This window comes from Onthophagus taurus, chromosome 2 (assembly GCF_036711975.1).
Source record: "Onthophagus taurus isolate NC chromosome 2, IU_Otau_3.0, whole genome shotgun sequence".
Classification (NCBI taxonomy): domain Eukaryota; kingdom Metazoa; phylum Arthropoda; class Insecta; order Coleoptera; family Scarabaeidae; genus Onthophagus; species Onthophagus taurus.
Genome location: NC_091967.1, coordinates 8069882 through 8097518, shown reverse-complemented (window position 1 = coordinate 8097518; position 27637 = coordinate 8069882). Strand labels below are relative to the sequence as shown.

Below are 27637 nucleotides of genomic sequence, written 5' to 3'. Positions count from 1 at the left end.
TAATAACACTACAAAATAAAAGATAATTTTTTTTGAGATTAAGGAGTAACAGGATTTTTCGATTTAAATAATACACAAAAAAATTGTATGATAAAATTTTTTTTGTTTCGTTTTTTTGTCCACTTTTTACAATTTTTAAGTACATCGTAGTTTTATCAACACAACAAAGGTAAAGGACTGGTTTTCGGTGTCGCGATTTTTTCTTGCTACTTACACAATGAAAAAGAAACTTTAAAATCACTTGGTTTTCTTAAATATAGAAAAAAAATACAAACTTTCTTTTTTTTATCTCGCACGGTATTTTTACAAAGAAATTAAATTTAAAAAAAGTTAAATTTATTTATTTTTTTAATGTAAAAAAATATCTAGAATGGTTACTTTAATTTTAACCCGTTTTGAGTTGGTACAAAACATAACCTAAAACTGCATTTATTATTATTAATGACAGTTAAAAATGATGTAGCATTCTAGATTTTTTTTTAGTTTGACATTTAATACTTCTTTTTTAAATTTTTAATAAATCGGTTGTGGGGACACGCGTATTTATAATATTTACACAAAAAAAAATATATTTGCGATACAAAATAAATAGACAACCTCTTTTAACTAATTAAAAAATAACAAAAAGAATGGAGAATAAATAAATTGAAAATAATCCTTCTATTTACAACAGAACAAAAATAATAGGGGGAAATAAGTTTGTTAGAGATTTTTTTAATTGGCACTACGCGACGATAAATTTAATGAATCGTCTTGGGGAAGATTTGGCACAAGAAGTTGGCACTGCATACGTAAAACTCATATTTTACTTTTACAAAACCGGATTCAACTAAAAATATAGTATTTATATTATTTATATTTTTATATACGTACTTCTATACATCATATTATTTACTGAGTTTTTATCTGTTTATTTATTTTTTAATTTATTTATTTACAAACTCTCGTTCCGCCTTTTTTTCTTAGAAAAAAAGTTATTGCATCAATTAAATCGCGTATTTAATACAAAGATTGTATTAATTATTATGTTATTTTAATTTAAAGCGATGTATAAACCACTTTTTACAAAAATAACATAACACACATTAGTTTTTTATATTAAATTTCTTTTTTTTTTCTAATTTCACTTACTTCATTCGCATCTCCTTTTTTTTCTTTTCTTTTATTTACGTATTTATCATAATTATTTTTTTAAAAATAGTTTACGTTTCACTTTCAACATCACTAACACACTCTTCGTCCATTTCCATGTCTATATAACTATCGTATTGATTTTCGTCGTTACTTTCATCCTTCCATTTGGACATTTGCGAATTATTTCCCTGCGACGATCCGTTCCCGCTTTTGTTACTTCCGCCTTGACTCGTTTTCGCTTCTTCTTCTTGTTGCATTCTTTTGTGTTTCGTCCTGCGATTTTGGAACCATACTTTAACCTAGAAGAAAAAATTTTATTATTAAAAAAGGATAAAAATAACATAAAAGATTGATTTTTTGGTGTTGTTGAATCTGGGTGGACGAAGTGGGGTGGCGGGTTGAAAACTAACTCGTAAATTTTCTGGACCATTAACCTTTTGATAAATTGGCGTAACGATTTTGCGCATACCCAAAAAGGGGGTAGTCAAAAAATGGGGGAACAATAATCTACTCTACCCTTGTGATACAATGGGCTGTCGTTTGGTTGGGTTAATTTTTTTTTTGTTGTTGTTGGGTTGGGTGCGTTTTTTTTGCATGAGTTTGTTTCCCGTGACAAATGGCTTTGTTCCGGTTGATATAGGAAAAAATGGCTGCTCCCGACGGATCGAATTCAATTTTGAATTTCTTTAAACAATTTTTAATAATACATAAAATAGTATCTATATAACAAGTAATATCTTTATTATTGATTATTGATGTTAAATTATGTGATTTAATTTAAGGCATACAAAGTTCAATTATTCCAAGAACTGAAGCCTCATGACCATCCAATGCGTTTTCAGTTCGCCCAATGGACTGGAAATCGCTCTTCGGTTAAGATGAACATTTTTACAAAAAATCATCTTTTCAAAGAAGCCCAATTGACGCATTTGAGGCTCAGAAAATGCAAACGTCATTATTCAGGAGCCGACGCACCTTGTCGTCGGCTCCTGAATACGGTGTACATTTTGGCATGGTGGCATCATTTTTGAACTATTTTTTGTGCGGAGCTGTTAAGGATAAATATTACGCTAACCATCCAGAGACGATAGAGGCCTTGAAAGACGACCGAAGTTGCCATTCATGAAATTCAAGTCCAAACAATCGAAAAAGTACTATTATAACTCAAAAAATAAGAAAGCCTGTAGACCATAGCCCGGATCTCCCTGCTTCTAAACCACTAGATTATGCACTGATGTGGGCTTAACAATGGGGATCTACTAAACTCCAGACTCAAGGAGAAGAATTAGTTGGCAGCAGGAAAAAACTAGCATCCGTGTATGTAGACGAAGAGAGGAGAAATATTCCCAATTTTCCAAACATGAGTTATCTTGAGGCGTATGACCCTCATGAACCCAAAAAATAGTCTACTACTACCTCTACACTTAAAATTCAAAAAAACACATTACACACTTGGACTAATACAACTGTCTTTGAAAGCATTGATGGATTTTCACAAGGCAATGATAAGAAAACTATTAAATGATATTATAACGAAACTGTGAGTGTTGAAAAAGAGTTGAGTTGCAGACGGATTCATTATAAGAAAAGGCATAAAATCACGATCAGCCATAAGTACTAAAAAAAAAAAATAAGTTGGATTTTTGCTGTATATTTTTAAAGCGACCGCCAAAAACTCTGTTGAAAAATACCACTTAGAAAGAGATTCATATTTTATGGAAATCTGTTAGTTTTAAACTTTGCTTAAAAATGTTATCACAAAATATGGTCTTGTCGGTGAATCATTAAATAATAATTGCACTTGTTGGTTTTACGATATTTTCAATTTTGGAATCTAAGGGAGAAACAAAAGACGATAGCGCTTTGAGGTTTTCGGCATTAGCAGTTTCTCGAAAAACGAGATCATGACATGTAAGCTCTTTTTTTTCTAACTGTTAAAATTTCCGAGTTAGCCTATTCGGACATCGAATTTGAACCACCTGTACATGATAAAATGTTACCACATGAAATACATCGTTCACTGCTATAGTACAATAAAGACGAGAATGCTACAACCATAGGTATATAGGATGAGATAAAATTGAAGAGATCTTATAAATTTGACCATATTCACCACATATTCTAAGACCTGCTTTAATGCAGGTCTTAGATACTTGGACCTAAGCGTTTCTTTATGAATAAAGTAATGAGTCCATAGTCCATTTGATGATTTGCTTGTTTCAAATAAGCGTCTGTAATTCTTCATAGCAGCCAGACATGTCGTCAGCTCCATCAGTAACAGCATCTAACTTATTGTGCCATCGAACAAAGCCACTTTTAAAAGCAACTTTTCAGCAAACTCACCATTCTTCTACGATGGTATGAGGATTCTTAGATTACGCAATTTTGTAACCCACCAAGCTGCGAACTAACTGTTGTTTGGTTAGATGCAGTTTTAAAAAATGTGTAATTTGTTGTTTCACTTCTTTTAGGTTCCTGGCAAAAAAACACGGTGATAGCTTCTAAAGGGCGCTTCAGTTTACTTAGAAGCATATATCCCCTTTCCAAAACTTTCATATACAATACACATTATGGACTCTCTTCACCATTAATTTATGATGACATAAAACCAAATTCAAAATAACCCTCATCATATATGTACACAACATTTTCGTTTCTTTACAATCGTGTCACTGATTGGATTGAGTTGATTTCATGGTGTGTAATGTTTTTGATGTGATTTCCCCATAATTCTTGATTGTTGCTACCTATTCTGAAACTATTTCCAGTATTCTTTCTTTATCTCCACTATTATGTTTATTACTGTTCAAAAATCTATTGTCAAATCATTTTTTGAACTTTTATGTATCCAAATGTATAGTTTTTTATTTTTTATTAAAAATTAACGAGGAGAAAAAAATGATGGTGAACGCCACCTGTAGGCCGTCTGTCGCGGCGCTAATTGTCCGTCACGTCGTTATCGGATCACCGCACTGTAAACTAGGGCTTAAACTAAACGAATTAAGCGGACGGGAAACCGGGGCCGAACCTGTAATTTGCCCCAGCACACGTTCTTTCTTCGTCGGATCGCCGCCTTCATCGTTTTCGGACGTTTTTTCAAGAAGATGGACCCCGATCTCGAAACCCACCAATTATTTTAGGGTTTCGAGGAAAACCGTAATGGGGGCCGGGAATTATCTACTAATTACAGACGGTAATTTGGGGCGAAACTATAAACGATAATTATCCAACAATGGGCGGAGAAAAAAATGTTAAAAAAAATATAACCTTACTTTTCAAATTTTGTTAGGTAAATTTTAATTTGACATTTCAAGTTAATAGATGGCGCGTTATAAATTAATACAAAACGATAACGTTAATTAATTACTCACTTAACCTCACAAAATTATCACAATTTTCTCAAAGTAATTGACTCTTGTATGCGAGGGAACGAAACCAATTAAAAGAGTAAATTGGTTACGATTAAAATCAAGAAGCGCGCTTTCAATAAAAACAATCCAAGTAAAAAAATATTAAGCAAAAAGAGAAATAATCGAGATAGCATCGTCGCTTAAAACAAGTTGAAATAGCTTCCCTTGATATACTCATTTTTTTTCTCTTTCCTCTCTGACAATCCCCCAATATACACCGTGAATACCGGCGAAATAATAATTCGTTATAAACAGTCCGCCTTACGCGCCGAAATCAATTCGAACAAAAGCATACCGAGGTCGATACGGCTGCGGTGGGGCGTGTCTCCAACGATAAATCGCGTCAGCCAGAGAGCAGATGTGTTGAAAAAGGCGAATTATCCGGAGATCTCTCCCCACCACTTCGACGTTAACGCGAGAGGTAGGGAGAAAGGAGGGGGTAATCAAGAGGCGTGGTCTAAAATAAAAGTGGTTTTAAACCGCAATTAATATTGCAATAAATAAAAGTTGAGGATTACAACGATCAAATCATATCCATCAATAAATTTTGTTGTCGAAATAATCAAATTGATGCTTTTTAACTATTAAATCTCGTATGTTGATTTAATGTATGAGATAAAAAATGTTTTGTTTCATATTGTCAACAAAGTTGGGAATTTTAACTTTAACACAGTCTAAGTTGGTAAAACAAATATAACTCGAAGAATAACCATGTTGCTATTTGTAACAACACAATCTCCTCATTTACTCCATCTTTTACTGGAATATATGCTACACCAAAATAAGTTTGATACTATTGCTCCACTACCATTTTGCGACTCCAACATCTCAAAAAAGATCATTAAATAAGTTTCCTAAATATCACGCCCATCGTTCTTCGTCCAACACTGTTTAACCTCAATCTGCTATATCAGACTTATTAAAGCAGAAGCACAGAATAATGCAAAAATCTCACTCTCGACCGGCAGAGCAACAAGCGCAAATTAACTTCGCCATTTTGTAAGAGTGCCTAATTAAGATTGTGCCCGCCATTATTGTTGTGTTCATAACAATAATGGTGACCAATGGTGATAATGAGGACTCAGTGGAGGAAAACCCCGCACGTTTCAACAATAGCTATTCATCATTTAGTGTTCATCATCAAACTACACTACAAGGTGGTAGTTGATCTAGTATCATAGAACAAATACCGGTTAACTGTTGACACTGCTTTTAGAAGATTGGTCTGGGCTTTTTTTCTGGGATCAACAGGAATATTTTCGTATTGCAGATAGAAGCAAGGAGACAAAAAGAGGAGTGAGTTAATCTTTGACGGGTAAAGCGGCTTTGTGATATCCTTCGGCGCAGAATGAATAGATTGAAAGCTAAACGCCAAGTATTCAAATTCCTGCGGAAACCCTCCTTGATTTTGTTTTGACCAACTTCTTACTCCTTATTCTAATTGCTAATAATCTAATCGATTAACCATCCTGAAAATAACAAGGAAACCATAAACTCGGTAGATTTCATGTCCCGTCATTTCGGTCATCATGGATAGGACGTGGTTTAACAAAGAAATGTTATAGATTTCAATAAAACTGTTTCAGCTCACTTTGTTTTCTAGCGCTCAATCTCAAACCCAGAAAGATGGCAGTATTCGATTTTGTATGCATTGAGACAATCAACAAACCAGAAACGCCTAAAAATTTATGTCGGGATACTGCCAAATCCCACTACTATCTTAATCAGTTTTGGGGATTTACAACACCCGATGGTGTATAACACCAGTATCACTACTATATAAATACAAATCTAGACATATTCATTCAAAAAATTCCATTATCATTTCCATAACATTTAGCAATGTAAAAACAAGTTAATAAAATCAAAAGGGATCTTCTCCAAATGTTTCAAAAGTTTGCAAAAATAGGAACTGATGATTGGTGTGATTCAAATTGCTTCTATCAAGTGGTTACATACTCAGAATGCTTGACGATGTCGAAACAAGTTAAAATTGTGAAATGGGATATTCACAAAAAGTTGCAAATACTTGAAAAAACGTTGAAAGGTGAGTGGTGTGAATCAAAATAATTCTGATTTATTAAAATCATTTCAAAGATGCTTAGGGACGACGGCAGAATTAAAGAAAAATGATAAGTTTTAAGAGTTTCAAAGTTACCAGGAAATAGAGAAATTAAATTGGAGTGTGTCAAAATGGCTTTAATCGATTGAAATCTCATCGATAATATTGAAAAAAAACTACATAATTAAGAAAAAGCAGTTTGATGGGTTTTGCAAGTGTTTCAGAGTTAAGAAAGAATAAGAAATACTTATAAATAATGAAATTTATAAATAGAAATACCTGTAATCGATTTAAAACATCGAATGATATTTGATAATCATGGAAGTGATCAATAAAATAAAAAAGAATCTTCTCCAGATGTTTCAAAAATTTGCGAAAATTGGAACTGATGATTGCAAAATGATTCAAATCAATTGATTTCATCCCCAAAATACTTGAAGAGATTGAAAAAAGTTCAAAATAGTTAAATGGAACGTGTCAAAATGATTTTAATTGGTTGAAACATCACCATAACACAAATGGAAAGTATTTGGAACTTTTTTTAAATTTTAGTGTTTCTTCAAGTTATAAAATCTCGATTTAATAGTTGTTAAGGGACTTGGTTGCTATGGATACTAATATAGGGGTGATTTTTGAACAATGAAAGGGGAATCCCTTCTTTAGGGATTGATACCATTTTGAGGGTTGGTTAGAAATCGTCGACCAATTGCAGCTGTGATTAAATCGGCGGCGGCGTCGCACAAACAAAATGCTAAACAAGACGGTTGCCGAGCAGAAAAGAAAATAAGTAAAGAGAGAGATAACAATGGCCGTGTAAGTATCGGATTAATTGGGGTCTCGATTTGCATAGGCAACCATCGAGACAAATTAAGTCGTTTGTTCGCCTGGCGCATTGTAATTCGCTTTAGTAGTAGTACTTATTTTTATTGTAGGGGGAAGGATCGTCGTTTGTACAACGCTCTACAAATTTTATTCGAATTTTAAATTATTTCCTTTTTGAGATTGTAATCATTAATTCTTTTTTAATTGTTTTCTTTTTTTTTTACCAAAGAATTTTTTTTTGATAAAAATAAAATATTACCATTTTTAATGATAAAAATGAGTAATAAACGGTTCGTTTAGAACATAAACAAAAATGAAAACGATAATAATATTAATGTATAACGTCGTTGTTTTATCTAAAACAAGAAAAAAATAAACTGTTCGTAATTTATGAACCTAATTATATCAACAACAACGCCGCGCTTTTCTCGATTCTAGTACAATTATTATCATCGCTCTGGGGGTCAATATCGCGAGGTTATCACAATCGGGGCGTTATGTTTTTAACGATGGGGCACCTAATGTCGTAATTAGCGTTCGACAAACAAGTAATTATTTTATTAAGAATCATCATAGCGCTCTTTAAAGCATACTAAACGATAAGATGAAATAATTTACTAAAAAAAATTAGAAACGATTAAAAATTAAGACTATTCTATTGGACAATATACCGATAAATCTACCTGATAACTATCCGGCCGATAAACTTATCAGGAGGATAAAGATATTCGCTGTTGTACAAACTGTTTTTATCGGTAGAATTGCTATCGGTGAAATAAGAGTCGGTTGGTAGCACTTTTTCCCCAAATTAATGTTATAGGTTAACCTATGCAGTAACCATATAAAGCTTTTATATAAAAACCTTGGTAACCATACATATCTGGCGGATAACTTATCGGCACCGCTGAGTACCCGATAAATTATCCTGCCGATAATCTCACCGACAAAAATATCCGTACATAGCAATACAGTACAAACTAACTTATCGGCCAGATAACACTGTCGGGAAGTTTATCGATATATTGTACAACCGGCCCTAAACAATTTCGAATTAAATCGTTCGTGATTATTGTCGATCGAAAATAATCGTAAATCGTTTCCACGATATTATTATTATTATTTATTTGTAAAGAGAAAATGAGTTGAATCGATAAATTCGAACGGTTTTACAGAGACGTATATAATCGTTGTCGGATGATTTCTTTACGGGCGGCTCATTGTTGTAGTTTGTACCACGCGGTGAATCAACCGACCGAACGAAATATTATCCGGGATTAATCGAGCGCGCCGCCGTTCGTTCTTCGTGCCGTAATGTTGCAAATCGTGTCGCCGCGTGAAATTTAAGACCTATCCTCTTTTTTAAACCAAGAGGGGCGCCACGCGATCCAACTACATTTAAACTTCCAAGAAACATTCAATTTCATAATACAGTTAAACCTCGATATAACGGACAAAATATGTTTAAATCTGAAGACGCACGGCTAAACCCGAAACTTTCTAGTTCTAGTTCTAATTGTTATTCAGTACTTGATTGTTGTATATTTTTATTGAACTAAACGTAAAACTGACACTAGACCTAGAACTAGAAACATTCGGGTTTAGCCGTTTTGAGAGCCGTCTAGTCTAGAACTAGACTTTGTAGTTGTAGGTCTAGTGTTAGTTCTAGTTTTACGTGTTATTTAGTGCTATGTTGTATTATATTTTTATTGAATTAAAACTAGATAGTGGAGGAGGTCTAAATATTGCAGGGAAAAGAATTGATTCTGCTGAAAGAAGACAATTAACTGTCAGATACTACTGGGAAAGGGTTAAATACTGCTAATGGAAGCCTAGACACAGCTGGAAAAGACTAGATACTGCTGGAATAGTATTCGGCTGATAAAAAACTGCTGAGAATAAAAATTGTTGAAAGAATACTAGATACTACTGGAAGTGGGCAAAGAACTGCTGCTAGAAGATCAAATACTACTGGAAAAGAACTAACTAATGCTAATGGAAGACCAGTTACTGCTAGAAAAAGACTACACATTACTAGAAGAGTACTAGACATTGCTGGCAAAAGACTTGACACTGCTGAAATAGTATTCTGCTAACAAAAGACTGCTGAGAATAAATACTGCTGAAAGAAGACTAGATACTGCTGGAAGAGGACAAAGAACTGCTGCTAGAAGATCAGATACTATGAAAACTAGATAAAATACTGCTAATGGAAGATTAACTATTATTAGAATACGACTACATGCTACTAGAAAAGCACTAGACATTGCTGGCAAAATACTTGACACTGCTGAAAATATACTAGATACTGCAGAAAAATGACAAGGAACTGCTACCAATTCTGAAGATACACGGCTAAACCCGAATGTTTCTATTTTTATATTCATTTTTAAAAATTAAATAAATTTTAAGTAAATTAAATTGTTTTTATAGATTTCCAATTTTGAAAACGTTCTTTTTAATTTAATTAAAAAAATGCTTTTCGTTTTTTTTTTGGGAGTTAAAAGCTGGATTGAATCGAGACAAGAAACGATGATGGGTTTAATTGATTAACCCTCCGATAGGCCGATGGAGTCGTTTTGTTTGCTTTCCATTAAAACGGAACGCGAGGAAAACTCGCGCGGTACACGTTTCCAATTTATGGAGACCAAACAGCTTTTCGTCACTCAAAAAACATTCGTTTTCGAATTGCACCGATTTTTTTGTTAATTTCAATCGAATCTAACTAATCCCAATCGATTTTAATTTGATATAATTTGATCGCATCAAAATTTATGATTTTTAAAAGAATTCCTCGCCATCTTAATTTCAATTTTTCTAATTAAATAGGCATTTTAATAAAACTTTTTAAATGACGTTTATTAAATTACACCTTCATGGGTCGATTATCGTTCGTTAAATTGACGCAAATTATCTTATTTCTATCGAAAGGACAATTAAAGTAATTATTATCAATTAATCGATAAAAACGTCAAGCGGAAATTGTTTTTATTTTTTTGGATCATATTTGTCATCATTAAAACAAAAATATTGATAAAGTTACCTGCGTTTCCGTCAACGATAAACTCTGCGCCAACTGTTTTCTTTCCGCGCCAACTACGTAATGATTTTTTTCGAACGCGTGCTCTAATTTTAAAAGTTGCGACGGACTGAAAGCCGTTCGAATCCTCTTTGGTTTTCTAAATGGTTGTAGAAGAAATCCAGGTATATCAGGACCTAAAATAGAAAGAAAATACAGATTTATTAAGCTGTATTATAACTTAAAATCATATAAAATATTAAGATAGATAATTTGAATTTATTCAAAAACCCAGGTTTGTATTGAGTTCTGGGATCGCTAAATACAAGTTTGGGTACTTTTTGGAACTTGGGTTTGCACAAAAATACAATATTGACTTCTGCAACATTCTCATCAATATCTCATGATCAATCGATGCATCTCTTTTATTATGACATGTAAGTTTTGAAAGTTTTGACTTAAAGAATTTCAATTTGTGCTGAGTTCTAAAATATTTCAAGCACAAATTAGAGTTTGCCGAAAACTTTGCTGAATTTTGGAATACAATCAAATTAATCAGAATAAATAAATTAAACAGAAGCAGTATTTTGCAAAATTATATAAAAGTTCTATTAAAATGGAGCTTGATCGACAAAAATTTACTTTTTTTGACATATTTTACTTTATTTTGACTGCCTAAAGTGGAAAACAGATGTAGAAAAAAGTTGGCACCCATATTTTTTGTGACAGGAACTTGACTGAGACTTGGTTAAGATTTTCTGGAGTATTTGGCTTTCACATTGGTATCTTGCAAGCGTCTAACAAAAATCTGCCAACACACGAAAACTCAATTTGCTCTAAAATTAATTCCTTTATTTTTATGTCACTAACTTTAGGAAACTTTTCTTTTCAGTACAAAAAACCTGAAGGTTGCGATCCATGGCTTTGACAAAAATTTTTATCAAGTTAGTTTTATGTATAAAGGTAGTAGTACTTTGGTGAGCTCGACAAGAGGAGGGTGTAAAACATTTTTTCTCCAAGAGTTTTGGTTCACATTTTTTTCAGTCTTTCTTGCGGTAGTGATTATTTCAATTTCTGCTCTCTCACTGACATAAAAAGCAACAATACTTTGTACAGACCTGCTGCAATCCTATAAGTAAACCAATGCTTTTTAAGTCACACATAGTTTAAGAACTTTTATGGATTTTTTTAGCACCAATTTCATGTTTTCGTAAGTTTCTTTTTTTGTTCACTACTAAATTAGGTAAATAGAAATTATATAACCTCTTCTTTGTTGATCAAGAAACTTAATGACCTTAATATTTAAATAATGCTTGAATCAACATAATCATCATCCTGTGGCATTACATCTCTTGGTGAGATTTGGCCTTCTGAACAATCTGCGTCCACTCCACCCCCATTAAGTGGTGTCACTCTCCAATTTTGAACTTCTAAGTCTTCCCCTATTTCCTGGTATATCTGGTTCGTTCACAAATACTTTCCTTTCTTTCCTCAAAATGTGTTGTTCTTCAGCATATGATGCAATTATGGCATCATTTGCAACAAACTAAATTACTATTTTTGGCTATGTTGAATTTGATATAAAATAAAAAATCAGAAAACCTCACAATGTTTACCACCTATAGATTACGAAATATTGAGTTTATAATTATCTTATTACTCAAAATTAAAAATAATCAATCTATAATCATCGTGATTACAATTAATAAAGAAAATAACCATGTAAGTGTAGAAATACAATGTAAAGCATCATTAAATGGTAAAGACAACAATTTTTAGTAATTATTTTAATTACTTGAAACTTGGGTTCAACTACAAGCGAAGTACATTTCTTTAAATGTATGTTTATCTTAATCGCGCGGGCAATTACCACATCGAACTTCCTCCTTTTACTTTTATCAAACACTTAAAATTCTCTTGGCTAACACAAAAAAACAATTATTTATGTGTTATTCGCTCTCGATATCGCACCGTTATCACGTCGCAGTCTAATTGGGCTGTAATTAAATGAACCGAATTATAGATTTAGTTATTAGTACGGTTTTAAATGGGCGAGATTCGGAGTACGGAATTATAACTTTAACTGGGAGTCTAATTTATGACCGGCTATTAAATGTAGTCGATGCCGAGACCTCTACCACTTATTACCCTATTAATTTTCCCTTCTTTGATAAATTTAACCTAAACAAGCTCTTCATTTCTGTCTCTATTCAAATAATGTCTATGTTTAATTTTCTAAATTGAATAAAACTTATTAAACAAAACCAACAATAAAATATTTTTGTAGAAACTACTTTGTAGAATTTTTTTATGTCCATACTTTTTAAGCATTTTTACGAACGTCTTAAGGTTAATTCAAAGTAGTATTTTTTTCTCTTTTCGGTTATTTATTTTTTCCTTGATGACTTTAAGCTTGTAAATCGTTTTGTTGGGTTTCGTTGTCTGTGTATTTGAATGTGTGTGTGTGTACGTGTAGAGTCCTTAAAGGAGGCAAGTCAATTAGCGGGGACTCGCGTTCGCGTGTTGCCGCGCCATTAGCGCCGCCTAGTTTCGATCGGACAGATTAAACCGAGCGAAAACGTATTCATTTAGCGCTCGTGTAACGGGGCCCCCTCTCGAAACGGATACTTTTACACGGACGCCGAACGTTTACCGCGGAATAAAACGATAATTATTATAATTTAGGGATCTTCCGTGACGCGAGAGGGCTTTTATACTTTTATTTTTATTTAACCTCTCATTTATTTCCTTTTTTTTATTTCGGACTTTTTTGTAATGCTACAAAAAACATTTATTACCATTTTCATTGGATAGATTTTCTTCCCTCAATACATTAATGTACAACATAAATAAAATATTTTCCAAAGATTCTTATAACGCCACTTGTCATACTGTAAAAATGCTCTGGTATACGTTATCCAATATTGTAATGATATGGGATCAATTCTAATACCTCGGCTAAATAAGGCATCGTGTACAAGCTGAGGACGCTTGCGGCCGAAACATTGCAGTATGTGTTGTCCAGTATCGTATCAATAGTAGCGCCTCGGCCGCAAGTAACCTCGATTTAACTATTGAAATTTATGAAATTATATTATAATTTTTCACTGTATGTGTTCTTCAAAGTTGAAATTTGTTTTTTCATAGACTTTCAAGCCTATACTTTACGTTCCCAAAAAATAATTTGCGCATTTTCAATAAAATGGCTAATATACAGGATGGTGGAAATAATACAGATTTCCCCGAAGAACTTATAAGCCTTCTCTGCTTTGAAATGATAGAAACCTCGGCTAATATCATGTATTACTTAAGTTAAAGACGCTTGCGGTCGAAGCATTGGAGTGTGTGTTGTTAAATATAGTAACAATTATAGCGCCTCGGCCGCAGGCAACCTCGGTTTAACTAAGACGAAAAGGTACGATGCCGGTTTATAATAGCGAGGATGCTTGCAATCCAGGTATTGCAGTTTGGGTGGCGGCCGAAGCGTTCTTGCATGTGTTATCCTATATTATGATTTGTAATAATTGCAGTGCATCGGCCGCGAACGACCTTGGGTGAATAAAATATCCATCAGTGTTTATATCAATACAATATTTTACAAAAAATAATTTTCGAAGTACAATTTGTAACCCAGCTAATTAATCAAGATTACAAACTTGTCGTTAACGACCCACATAAAATTAAAAGTAATTATTCATTTCTTTAGTTTCTGCAGTATCGTGTTAACCTTCCTCGGTTTCTCGTCTTATTTTGGCCTCTGTCTATGTACTCATTTTTTCAATATGTCACTCACATCCTTATTCCATCCCTTCCCCAGCTTTCCTCTCCTCCTCTTTCCATCCCATCCTGCCTCCCATATCTGTTTAACCAGGTTGTATTCGCTTATGGTGTCCGAACCATCTAAGTTGGCTCTCTTATATTTTTATCACTGGTTATATCCTTATTATACCCATCCTTATTATACCCTGTATTCTTGTTAATATCTTCATAATTTTAACCTTTGTAAAAGTACCCATAATTCGCTTCTGTTAGGTTAAAGTGAGTACAAAAACAAATGTATAGATTTTTAATTTACTGCTTTTGCTTACCTCTCTTTTCTTTAGGAATGCGCGTTTCCATACATAAAATTATTTAAATATGGCAAGTATCCAATTGGCTATATCTGCTTCCAGACTTCCATTATCTACATAGCCTCTCTATAAGTGTATACATAGTCTGTATTTTCTCTTGTACTCGTAACTGCCAATATTTCAGTTTTGTTAAAATTAATTCTTATGTCAGTCATGTTTCTTAAGATATCTGCTCCTGTTTCCATCTCTTTCCAGTTCGGCTTTGTTACTTAATACTAGTAGGTCATCATCGTATAACTGATCTTTAACTATCATTGCATTTAATGACGTACCAGTGCAGTCAATCCCATCCGGTCGTTTTCACCTAGTTCTGAGATTAGATTTCATACATAACTGAGATGAACAGTATTCCCCATTCCCTCACACCTTTGTACCTCACAAAACGCTTTCTGCTACCCAATTTCTTTCTCACCATGTTGCTCGTGCTGGCATATACACTTTGGATTGATTGTAGCAATGCGCTTGATACTCCTCTTCTTGCAAACAATTTCCAAATCTTCTTCTATGGCAAATATCAATGCTATTAAAAATAATAATAGTTCAGGAAATATTGATTTCTTTGTTCAAAAAATAATTAGCTAAGAATATAGACCTAGACATACTCTAACATATGAATTATTAAAACACTCAGATAGCACTGCGTTAATTTCTTCAACATTAAATATGCAGAATAAAACCAGCAAATATGTTTTACGTATTGCAATATCATTTCTTAAGATTTTCTTAAGAAACCACTAGTACATTCCTCCGAAAAACTATTGATCTTGCTATGTTTCATTTGTACACGTGTAATTTGAAGATATATTACAGTAGTGCCCGAGTACATCATTAACACATCATCAACAATAAACCTAGTATATATAACTAACAACCAAATTAAATAATTTGTTGAAGATAACAAATAAAATATGAAGACCTTCAAGATAGATCAGAAAAATGTTCGTTACAACACCTGCTTTAATCGCTTAATGGTCGTTTAATAATCGTCGAAAACAACAAAAAAAAAATGCGAGGTTACTACTTCTAACCGTTAATTACCGGCGGCGGTGGTCATTACAGCGTCGTTCGCGTAAGGTGTTTTTAAAATCTACTTTGCGGCCTGTGGGTCTTAATTGTTAAATAAAAGCCGGCAATTAAATCGTTCGCCCCGCGATGACCACAAAAGAAACAAAAAAAGCAAAAGATTGAAAATAAAAGAATCAAAAAGACTTACTGAACGATATGAACTAAATGAATTTCAAAGTATTCAAAAGAACATATTTTTAATAATAAAGAATTGTTATTTGAAAATGCCGTAAATATTGTTACAATAATCCGTATGGGCGTAAGTAATCAATTAAAAACCCCGACAAACCGTCATCGTTCCGGAGAAATTCCAACGATGACAAACAGTTAAAGTGTTATTTTTCAATTCGCCGCACCAACAATAAACGAAGCACACTCTCTTAATCGACTATTTTGAATGCACAACGTCGTCGTTGGCGATTTAGGAATGCCGACGTTAGGTTACCCGTCTCATTAACTCATTTCTCGTCGCAAACATGCGAGTAGGAAACGAGGAATATTAATGTCCATTAATGTACGGACCATCTACACATCATTCTATTTTGAAAATTAAATAATTTTTGAATGAAAAAGGAAAAAGAACGAAAAGTTTCCAAATGAATATAAAACGTTTGGAATGGGAGAAACAAAACCAAAATGGTATAACAAGCTGGGCCTAATGAATGTAAATTGGGATCGGCTCCGAGTTCGAAATTAGCATAAGCTCGCAGGAGTTCCTTTGCGAACCGGGGAACCTTTTTCAATTCCGACGTACTCCTCTCTCTCTAACGCTAAACGGATTCGATACGAACAGAGAGCGGTTCCCCTTTTGTATGTTAAAGAACCCCGGGCGCAATAAAAGCCGACTCGTTCGAACAACGGCGACGGCGAAACGCGAACAAATTGCGCCTCGTTACGCGACCCGGTGATAACTCCATTTTAACCAATACTATATTATACTACATATAATTTCTAAAAAGCTTCATTCAAAGTGGGAAAAAAATTATTAATAAAATAATTTTTGATTTATCTATTGTGATTCAATTTGAAAAAAAAGGACAAACGAGGGGTTAAATAAAAAGAAGCGTTAAATAAAAATAGGATATTGAGTGACAGTTGGACGGTTTTTCCTGAACAATCGGATTGACTGCTCGTTTTTTTGCCACATCTCGTGACAGAACAATCGACGGCCCTTTTTTTATTCGTTTCTTTTAGTTAACGGCGAAATGATTGACTCCTGAATGGGTGAATTTAATAATGTCGAAAAGGGCGCGACCCTACAATACCCCTTAATCCACTAGTTTCACGCCCCGTTTAAACAAGGGTCTATTTACAAGGGTAACCAACCATGAATATATGTATAGCAAAAAAAATTATATACAATATACTATATTATATACAAAATAAAGAAAGGAAAAATGTTAATTTCAGAAGTCAGAAGTTAAAGTGTCGTAATTTACGAGCGGTAATTAATTTTCGTTTTTGAGGTTATAGATCAAATCGCGTGAGCGCCACCGCCTTAGCGAACGCGACCCGAAGCTCGTTTGTAGAGACGCGACGGACGTGCAGGGCAATTTGTATTTCCCGCGCTCGCCGTCTCAATCGCCTTAAACCTTAAAAATAGCGTGAGCATAACACACACATAATTTACGTGCGTGTGTGTACATTAACGTTATTGTTGTTCCGTTTCGATTTTAATCACACAATTTCCATTTAACTTTTTACAACAACCACATCTCGGAAAATCGACTATTCACTCTGTCAATGAATCGTTAACTAAAATCAATCACAAAATAATACCAACTGTCAATAAGCGTAAAAACAATCGATACCAACGGCTTAATGTAAAAAATCACTATACTTACATTACAAACATTATACATATATTATATCGAGTAGGCGAACCAACCATCCTTGCACCGCGACCTCAAAAATCTATTATACACTGATAGATAACATTATCAAATTTCATCGGGCAGTCCAAAGCTAGGCCCAATAAGTTGACACCCATTATAACTTTAATGCTGCTACGAGCAAATCCTAAAGTATTCCCAGGTTTGAAAACGGCGATGTTGATACACAACTTAGCGTTAATCCGAAGTGTATGGCATGGCAGTATATTCCTGCCGCGACCTCTTCCGGCGTTTTTGATTCATCTGTGAACATGCAAATATATGCCTGAACCAGAGTATTTTCGTTTTCGATCCAAGACTGAATTAATCACTGGTAGTGATCCCGAAAAATCTGACGGCATTAATAGCACATATCAGAGCTTATAGTGTCTTCCGCAGCCCATTGGTGAGACATGTCGTAGCAGTTTTGGGCATATTAAACCTGTAAATGGTAGTTCTAGCCACTTTCTCTATATGCAAATGCAAAGGAGGTAAACCAAACAGAACATACATTGCTAGAGTTGGCGTTGTGCTTATTGCATCAGAGATTGACAATCCAGTTACTCGTTGATGTAGAATCGTTATGATGCAAGAATAAACATATTCATATTTTTGAGGTTATGATCTTGTTGAACCGATTTTCATCCTAATTTCTTTTCAAAATAAAACAGTATCAATTAAAATCCATAATTCTTATCAAAATTGGTTCGTACGCACCTGTACAACGAGTTTCTATAACAAAATCATCTCAAATCAGGCGATGAACACGCAACGCAACATTAACGAATCCTTTTTAAGTGCTTTTAACTTTAATAACTCAAATACCGGTTAACTTCGTTCAAAGCGACTATTTATAAAGAACCATGGGACTCAGCGTGGCTTAAAATCTCACCATAATGTAAAAATAAACTCGATTTCTTCCCCAACATAAAATTTTTTTGACATTTGATGTTATGATTTGTCACATACAGATGGCGCTAACGCCTATTTAAAATTTAAAATTTATTTATTTATACTAAATGATTTTTTAATTAAAATAATATTATGTTTTATATAATAAAATAATAAAAATTATTTTCCGTTTAAAAACTTACTAATTATTAATTTAATTTGAAAATAACTTTTAAAATTAAAAAGTGACACGTGACATTTGACATAACCTAACTGTCAGTGTTAATAACGTTTTAAAAATTAGAATTTATAAAAGTGTCAATAATTGGTAAGTTATCATTTTCTTTTTTGTAAATTCGAGCAACTTCGTGAATTGTTCTCAACAACAATCTTAAACGGATCGATTAGACGAGCCCGACCTGTTCAAACACGAGTTTATCGGACAATTTCATCTTGTTGGTCTCGTAATTGGTGTTGGTATAAATTGCGATTCGAGCCCGACAACAACAACGGCACGAAATGTTCATTAACAAAAAAAATCCGAGCGGAATCAATCTCAAAAGGAGCCAAAAAAACTTGTCGGTTTAGTTTAGATTTAAAAATAATAAAAATTACATCAATACAACCATAAGTCATAAATACATACTTATTGACTTGTAACAAGTTGTTACAAGAGTTGATTTGAAATTGTCGAGGTCGATTTATATTAAATTTATGAGTTATCGCGAACGAGTGTACGTGTAAGAGTATTATTGATCGATTGAAATGCGCGAAAGCGACCGCGGCAACCCGGATTTTTTAATCGGTCGTTTTCGTCCGAACATCACGTACCGCGTTTACTGCCGTTTGGAAAACGCCAAAGACCTCTTGGCTATTATTATTGAAATCGGACGCGAATGCGGACGCGGAGATGCGCAATTGCCCGGTTAATTTGTATAATTACGTAGTTCGCATTGTTTGCCCGTAGAAACCCGCCGGCAACTACCTATCTCTTACTCTTTCTTTCTACCATAGAGTTCGATAACTTCGATCGCATTTTTACCGATCATGTTGCAAATTCCAAAACGTGACCACACGATTTTATTATCCCACAACACGTTATTACCAATTTCATTTACATCTAATTTAAAATTTCTTTTTTTTTGTACTTTATAATTGAAAATTAAATCATTTCCTTTAATGTATCATATCATTATTGTTTTTCTGTAATTAGATAAGGTCAACCAGATAAATATAGGCTGCTTAGTTACGTGTTAATCACCGTTAGTTACCATTCTAAATCGCCATTATGGTATCAAAAAACCAATAAGAATCCTCGTGGTTTTCGATGACGTCAAGGAGCGGGAAAATAAGCTTGTTTAAATGTTACTTTGAACCAACTATGGACTAGGGTGATGAAAACCCAAAACAACAGAACGAACCGAAAAAGATTACCAAAATCCCAATACTTATTCAAATTCTAGCTCCACTCACTATCCCTTATAGCTAGCTTTGCTCTTCATTACGTCGCATAGGCAACAATTTGATCACAATGAATTGCTATGAATGGAAAACCAACAAAAAGCCATGCACCAGAGAGGGCACCAAAAGCTGGCAGGACAACTGGTCCAACAACGATTTTAAAACTAACAAATTGGTAAGTCTAAGACAACAAGAAAATAAAGAAGAAATTTTGTAAATACGGAAAGATCCAAGATGAGAGACACCAATCTGGTAAAACACCTGGTTAAGTGTTTAATTCGGCATCATTCACAACATCAAAGCTGACCCAAAAGCTCAAACCAACAGACCACACGTTTTTCCTCCACATATATGGGGTTTTTCTCAAAATTGCATCACCGCTGTCTGTAGTAATCCGCAAAAGCGTTCACTCAGCACCAGCTTAGTGTTTTGTATCAAACCATTGCCAGAGTTATTGTGTTGGAGTTATCACATCGGATTTGTCGGTGATATATTTGATAGCAGCATACTGCAGAATCCTTTGACTTAAAGACACCACAGAACCGTCATTTAGTATTGCTAAGACTATTGTGTCGGCGGTCAATGAGCTATCCAATCTCAAGAGAGAGAGAAAGCTCAAGTCTATCGTTGACTTTTAGAGTCTTCCTCTCTACCTCCTCCGAAGGTGATAAAACCTCAAAATATAGAGTTTTTGAAAAGATGCGCTGATTACATTTTCATCAGACTACAATCACCGAAAAGAACATGGAAATAATATGCGCCTACGTTTTTCAAAGAACGATATGCATTTACCCAATACTTTGCGCATTGCCGAGATCGACTGAGTCAGGAAAATGAGACCATCCGCGTATTACATACAGACGTATCATCGATTCTCAATCTAGCGCAGAAGATCTATTCACTCGCAACTCTTTTTATGAGGATTTTTTTGGTGGATCTACTTTTCTGGTTGTTTCGGCGAACTTATAAATCCCCTGGACGTAGCGTACAAAGCGGTCATCAATACTCTTCAGCGCTTGGACTACAATCTTATGATCTTATGATCATAATGTGGCAAACTAAATTGTTACTATCAATTGACCAGAGTCCTCCTTTGAGGACGACTTTCCTAGTTACTTCCCGAGAATCTTGTTGCACAACCTTGAGTAAAATACCGCAATCAATCGCCAGCCATCCACTAAATGCTGGTGTTCAGACTTTGGAAAGAGAATCAGTTTGCTACTAAGAGCTTTTACAGTATCTAGCCACAATACAGCATGGCGTTGAACAGCGCGATACCATATCTGGTTTGAAGTTTTCAGAAAGTTACTGGAAAAAACTCTTCATCTAGTTAACTAATGAAGAAGACGGTCAACTTTAAGCCAGTAACTGATAAATAACTCTTACTGTATATATTAGCAGTACTTTGCATTTCACTTTAAAATAAGTATATTAAAAGAGATAATTTAAATATTCCAACCGGAATAATGTAACGTCTCAAACATCCTAAAATTGTATTCAAAGTTGAATTTTGTCATCAAACAACACCATTTAACTTATCTTAACGGGCAATTTTAAGTTGTAATTGCCCTCGATTGGAGTGCAATTAGCGCCGCCGGTGAATTATAGATGTGTGTGTGTTAAAGTAGTGGTATAATTGCTTAATTTGAATACGCGCGGAGAAATAAAATAAAAAAAAATCCCCGACAATTTATTTGCAACTGTCCGTCGTTTGGCGTAATTAACCGTTTATTAAAAACCCATTTCCCACCCATTTTTATTATGTTTTCTAATTTTTTTTTTTCGCTGTATTTAGAGATTTCAATTTCCTTATGACACCTGCTTTTGACGTTTGATTGTTTTTATTTAAGTTAATGCTTTTAGCACGACCGCAAATTGATGATGTTGTAACTTGGAACGACAACGACGACTTCATGTACTACTTAAAGTACTTAAAGCATAAATTACCCATATTAAAGCGACGCGTATTACTTGTTCCATTTAGATCAAATCTATACTAACGTTGGTACCCTGATATATCTAACCAACATAAATTACGGTCAATATTCAAAAAAAATTTCTTGAAAATATTAAATTTATTTTTTTTTTTACTTCTTAAAATCAGTTGGTATTACTTAATTTTGACCATTTAATTGAAACGTCAATTTAATACAACATAACCTATATATGTTTAAGACGCGAAATTGAAAGAAAATTAATTTAACAAAAATAATATAATTTTTCCTTTTTGGGTGTGGTCAAACAGTGTTTTAGTTTGGTACTAATGGTAAAATCGCTGGCGGCTGTAATTAGCTGGAACGGAAAATCCAAAGAAGGCTAATGTGTAAATAATTGCTTTGGGGGTTCTTTCTACCAGAACCGACGCCATCTCGCAGAGACGGGTCTCGCTCGATTTGCGTAACAAATTTGCATAATAGATTGACGGATCGCATGTTTCTACAAGTTTCTCTATATCTCGTTAAAAGCAAAAGGAAATTAAATATAATCAGCACATACATTTATTTAATTTACTTAAATATTTAAAAAAATTAATTTTCATTTTTAGGTCAAAAGTAAATTAGAAGAAAAGATTTTTGGGTTAGTTGAACTGTTTAAATGAAGTGCACAACTATTTAGTTCAAGGATGGCTTAATACAGCAATTTTAATGAAAATACCTGCTGCTTTTTAATGATAACAATAAAAATTAAACATTTAATAAGCACTCAATAAAACAACATAGGTAGTAATTATAACTAAAATATGTACCGGGACCTCGCAATATATGAATGCAGTATGCAAAATGTTTCTGGTTCTAGGTGTAGAGTTAGTTCTACTTTTCGTTCAATAAAAATAAACGACAATCTAACGCTACATAACAACTAGAACTAACACTAGCATTAGAACTAACACTAGACGGAGAACTAGAAACATTCGGGTTTAGACGCACGTCTCTCAAGACGGCTAAACCCGAATGATTCTAGTTCTAGGTCTTGTGTTAGTTCTAATGACAGTGCTAGTGTAAAACTAGCACTAACACTAGACCGAGAACTAGAAACATTCGGATTTAGATACGAATGGATTTGCGTTCTTCGTATTGATCCGTTATACCGAGGTTTTACCGTAAAGTCAAATTATATTGACATGTTGCATTTTGTGTGGGACAAAGTAAGTAGGTACGCCCTGTATATTGCATCTTAAGTGAAATTCACTGTATATAAAAGGAATTATTATTTTTTTAATAAAGATAAGTAGGAAACATTGCTAAATAAATAAAACTTAATTACAATTGACACAAATTTTGCTCGATTACAATTTCTCAACAATATTTTAAAAAATATATCATTTTTATTCTAATCTAGAAAAGTTATTGTTAACTGCCATACATAGTATTTGAATGTCAGTTAATGACATTCTACCATTTTTTATGAAATATCTTTATAAATATTAACTTGATAAACGTTTTAAACTCAATTATTTCTTTCTTCCCGTTACAACAACAAGGAAAAAGGTGCATTTTTATACATTTTTCTAATGTAAATATAGAAAGTACCCCTATCTTTTATAATTGAGACATTTTATGTTATAATAGATTATTTTATAGATTAGCAATGATGAATTCAAGTAAACCGTAACGTTTGTAAGCAGCGGCAAATCTTTGGTAACGAAATACAATAATATTAATAAAGAAATCTGTTTTACTCTAAACATTATAGAAGTTTTAAACCATGTTTTTCAGGTTTAGATGTTATCATAACGTAAGGTATTTCATAAAAATATGTGGCGATAAAAACCTGAATTGTTACTCTTGTTACTTACATAGATGCAGATTCTACAAAATCAAATCATTAAGTACGTTGATGTGATAAAAGTTTTAGGCGCTTTCAGATTCATCCATATCATAAAAGAATTCAAAATGCAGGCGCACAATGTATTGCTCAAAAACGGACTTTGTAGTCCGGGCGACCTCGAAATCCTTCATGGCAACAAGAAGAGCCATAATTGTACGATGTTGAGAATAATCCTACCATCAGTACACTTTTTGTGATTCAAAATATGCGGCATATTATCAATGCATATTTATTATCAATGACAGTTTGTTAATGATGTCCGAATAATCGGAGATATTCTCAAATTACATATGGTTTAGCAACAACTGATGAAAGAAAATGAAATCAGAAGATTTTTTGACGAATGTAGTGGATACTTAAGAAAATGGATGGATGTTGCAATAGTTGACAAAATTATGGTATTGTAGGCTTGAAGAGTTGTTAAACCACCTGTTAGTTGTCCTTAATGTATTTACTAACCATTTCATTGCTTTAGTGTAAAAATGATTGAAACAATTAAATACGGAACTCTTCACATAATCATAACCTGCTCATTAATGCCATTTAATAGTCTTTGCCCATGATATTAATGGATAAAATCGAATGGGTTTCTGAAAAGTTTCTGGTGGTTGTTGGCAGCATTGATATCTGGTAAAATTAAAAAAAAAATTGCATAAATAATGCTTTGTCAACATCATTGTCGATTGTAGAAAGAAGTTAAAAGTGTCAAAAATCTGTCAAGTCTTCACATTTCGTATTTGATGATGAAACAACAGAGATAATAACATTTTCTTATAACACAGAGAGTGGTGTTGATATAGTCATCTTAAAACTTCGCTCATACAACTACTAAATTATCAAGATTTCTAGACCTAGAACAACTCCTCTCAAAACATCTTCTAGTGTTCGAAAAAATATAAATACTTCCATGACGTTTGGAAATTATAAAGTTAGTGGTATTTTAAGGTTTGTTAAATGATGACAAAAAATGTTAATATGTATTTGATCAATATTGAAAACTTATTTCTAAATGGTGATGGTGTTGCCAAAACTTAACTAAAAAAGTTAATTACGTTCTGCATTGCATCTAGCTCGTTCTGTGGCAAATATTGCTGATATAACTAAAAGTATACCTCAATATTTGAGCATCTCCGTCCAAGGATTGTTCACAAAAATTGAACTGTGCGATTTTACACAAAGATTTCAATTAGAATATCAAAATCTAATTGGTAATTGAATTTTGCAAGAAGATCATCTTTTCTGACGAAGCTCATTTTCACTTTTGAGATTATATAAACAAGCAAAATTGTCATTTTTGAGGTACAGAAAAGCAACACGTGACAATTAATACCAAAATGAGCAATAAGCCACACTAACAGTAAATCTCTTATTCCTCACCTCTTATTCTTTATGATAGAAAAGGAAGACATGGCCATTATTTGGTTTTCACAGGATGGCAACACTACCCATACAGCTAAATCAAAATTTTGCACCCTATTTTCGAAAAACGCATTATCACCCGAAATGGCGGTGTTAAATAGTCGTTTAAGAGCTCCGATTTGACTCCAATACAGTCTATCTTATGGGGAGCCAAGATGAACAGGTCTGGGTCAATTATTCAAAGACGATTAAAAGTTTGAAAGCCATATTGAAGTGGCTCTTGGTGAAATAGAGGCTGAAACGATTGGAAATGTAAAATATAAGTCGCAAAATCAGTTGAATCTGTTATATAACAGAAATAATTCTATTCGTTTGGAACATGTACTGAAAATGAGGTTAAAATGTATGCAAAATCATTGTTTACAATGTATTATTGTATTATGTCACACTAATATTTTCATGTATGATTCATGCTCATTGAATACATTTTTGCAATCCTAAGTAAATCAGATAATTCGACTTTTCTGCTTAGTGATTTCACATTGTGCTGTACCAAGAAATGTTAACTTGTTCTTCATGAAATTAATAACATTAAATTTATCGGAATTAAATGTTAATTTTTGAGTGCTTCAAATCTAATCATTTTTGTGATTCTTTGATTAATATGACAAAAACTTTTCCGTCGCATAAAATCAAATTAATACCTTACTCTACAAAAACATAAAAACTCCTTTATCAAATCAATACATTTTAAATCAGTACATAAATTTAATCATAACCTAACATTTAATTAGATTATTTATTATTTACGTCTATAAGAATAATTCTTGAGAAATATCCAATAAAAAACGTTAAATACATTAAAAAGGGTTTTTACTAAATTTTTCCGTCGGTAAAAGTAATTTGAATTAATTTTTGAAATAACTTTAAAATCTTACCTCCGGGAAACCGATGTGGAAATATCCTTCCATGTCTTGATAAAAGCCACGGATACAGTGGATAACTATCCCTTGGTGGTGTATGACTGATGGGTGTTGTAACTTGTGGAAATCCATGTTGACCGGAAGTAAGTGCAGCAGCTATGGCAGCACCTTGAAAGTGTGCTGCCAAAGCAAACGGATGACCACCGTGGTTATGTACCATTTCCGGTTGGAGAAACCCTCCATTTTTTGGTAATAAATTATGATCATAAGTTGGATTTGGCCTCACTAAAGGATGATGAGCCGCCGGGATACCGGGTACCATAATCGGTTGTCCCGGTTTCGGCGAAGAAACCGGCGATGACGATGATTTTTGTGGTGAATATAATTTCGGCGATGACGATGATGGTGGATTTAAACGATTTTCAATCGGATCGGGACTTCCTGGCGACAAAGGTCCACCGGAACCTTCCGAAAAATGTTGAACCGGTGAATGTTGTGGGCTACACTGATTTATTCCACCACCACCAACAATTGAATCTATTGAAAAACCAATTTTTGGCTTCGAAGGTACCGCTACTATAGGTGTCGGTGCCAAAGGCATCATGATTTTCTTTTTTCCAAAATTAATTCCCCCACTTAATTATTTTAATCACACATTTTAAGTCTCACTGAGTTACAAAAAATTTTTTTTTTCAAATCACCATCACCACTACAAAATAACGTTCTTATTTATTAAATATTAGTTTTTTTAATTCGTCCGAAAAAAAAAACAAAAAAAAATACGAAACAAGTCACGAACGCGACGTATTTAACGGTTGGTAATGGGTCTTCGGCGACATGTCGTGCTACTGAACCCGTTGCTATGACTGTATTAACTCGACGAGATCCGACCGGCCGTGGAAAGAAGTAGGGGAAATACAACGATAAACGGTCGCTAAAGAGCATAGTGTCGAAGGTGGTGGGGTTAAAATCGTTCTTATTGGATAGTTTCTTAAACGAGAAGAGGCGGTCACCACATCTCTATTGGTTTAAACATTCATTGTAATCGTAAAAGATAAGCCACGCCTACAAACCACGCCTGGTGGAATAAAAAAAGTACAGGAGGGGATTGGACACACCTTAGATATATTATTCATGACATACTGTTATAATAATACTGGTATATATCACAACTATTACATTTTTATAAATTTATAAATAAAATATTATTTTGTCACTAACAATTTACGAAGACAACTTTTTTTTATATTCGTGGGATAGTTTTCGAAAGGATTTTTTTGAGTTATAGGGGGCGTGTCAGAAAGTGAATTTAATAGTTTCTCCTAATTGACGCGGTGTCGCCCCTTATTTTATTGTTCCGCTTTAACGTATTGATTAAAGAGGACCGCGGGGGGTTCGGGGACGGCCCCAAAAGGCGCGTGGGCGGAGCGTTGAAATCACGCACGCCATTGGCCGCCCTACTAAGTTTCAGCTAATGTGTCTCAATAAATACGTTCTTATCTTTAATTTTAGGTTAAAACATTTTTAATCAATCGTTCTAACAAACATAACCTAACAATACATTGTTGCTTTTAAAATTGATGAAATTTATAGCAAATAACCTGGATTATTGTGTTTGAAAAGTGCGTTGGGCAAAGGAAAAGAGAGATGCGGAGGAAATTTAAT

The 27637-nt window shown here is 33.7% G+C and overlaps 1 protein-coding gene across 1 annotated transcript; it reads right to left on the bottom strand.

The window, feature by feature from the left end:
* Nucleotides 1-83: 83 nt before the first annotated feature.
* LOC111427569 (homeotic protein empty spiracles-like) lies at nucleotides 84-26925 on the bottom strand. The gene is made up of 3 exons (XM_023062779.2): nucleotides 25988-26925; nucleotides 10469-10641; nucleotides 84-1433 (listed from the first exon to the last, which is right to left on the bottom strand). The coding sequence occupies exons 1-3, from the start codon at nucleotides 26574-26576 to the stop codon at nucleotides 1203-1205; spliced, it is 993 nt and encodes a 330-aa protein (XP_022918547.1). The 5' UTR covers nucleotides 26577-26925; the 3' UTR covers nucleotides 84-1202.
* Between the last annotated feature and the right edge of the window lie 712 nt (nucleotides 26926-27637).

Bases quoted from the DNA above. Each gene is read 5' to 3' on its own strand.
- LOC111427569 (XM_023062779.2), bottom strand. From the start codon at position 26,576: ATGATGCCTTTGGCACCGACACCTATAGTAGCGGTACCTTCGAAGCCA. The intron at 10,642-25,987 runs GTAAGATTTTAA...TTTCTATTTTAG, and splicing joins TCCACATCGGTTTCCCGGAG to GTCCTGATATACCTGGATTT. The intron at 1,434-10,468 runs GTAACTTTATCA...TTTTTCTTCTAG, and splicing joins TATCGTTGACGGAAACGCAG to GTTAAAGTATGGTTCCAAAA.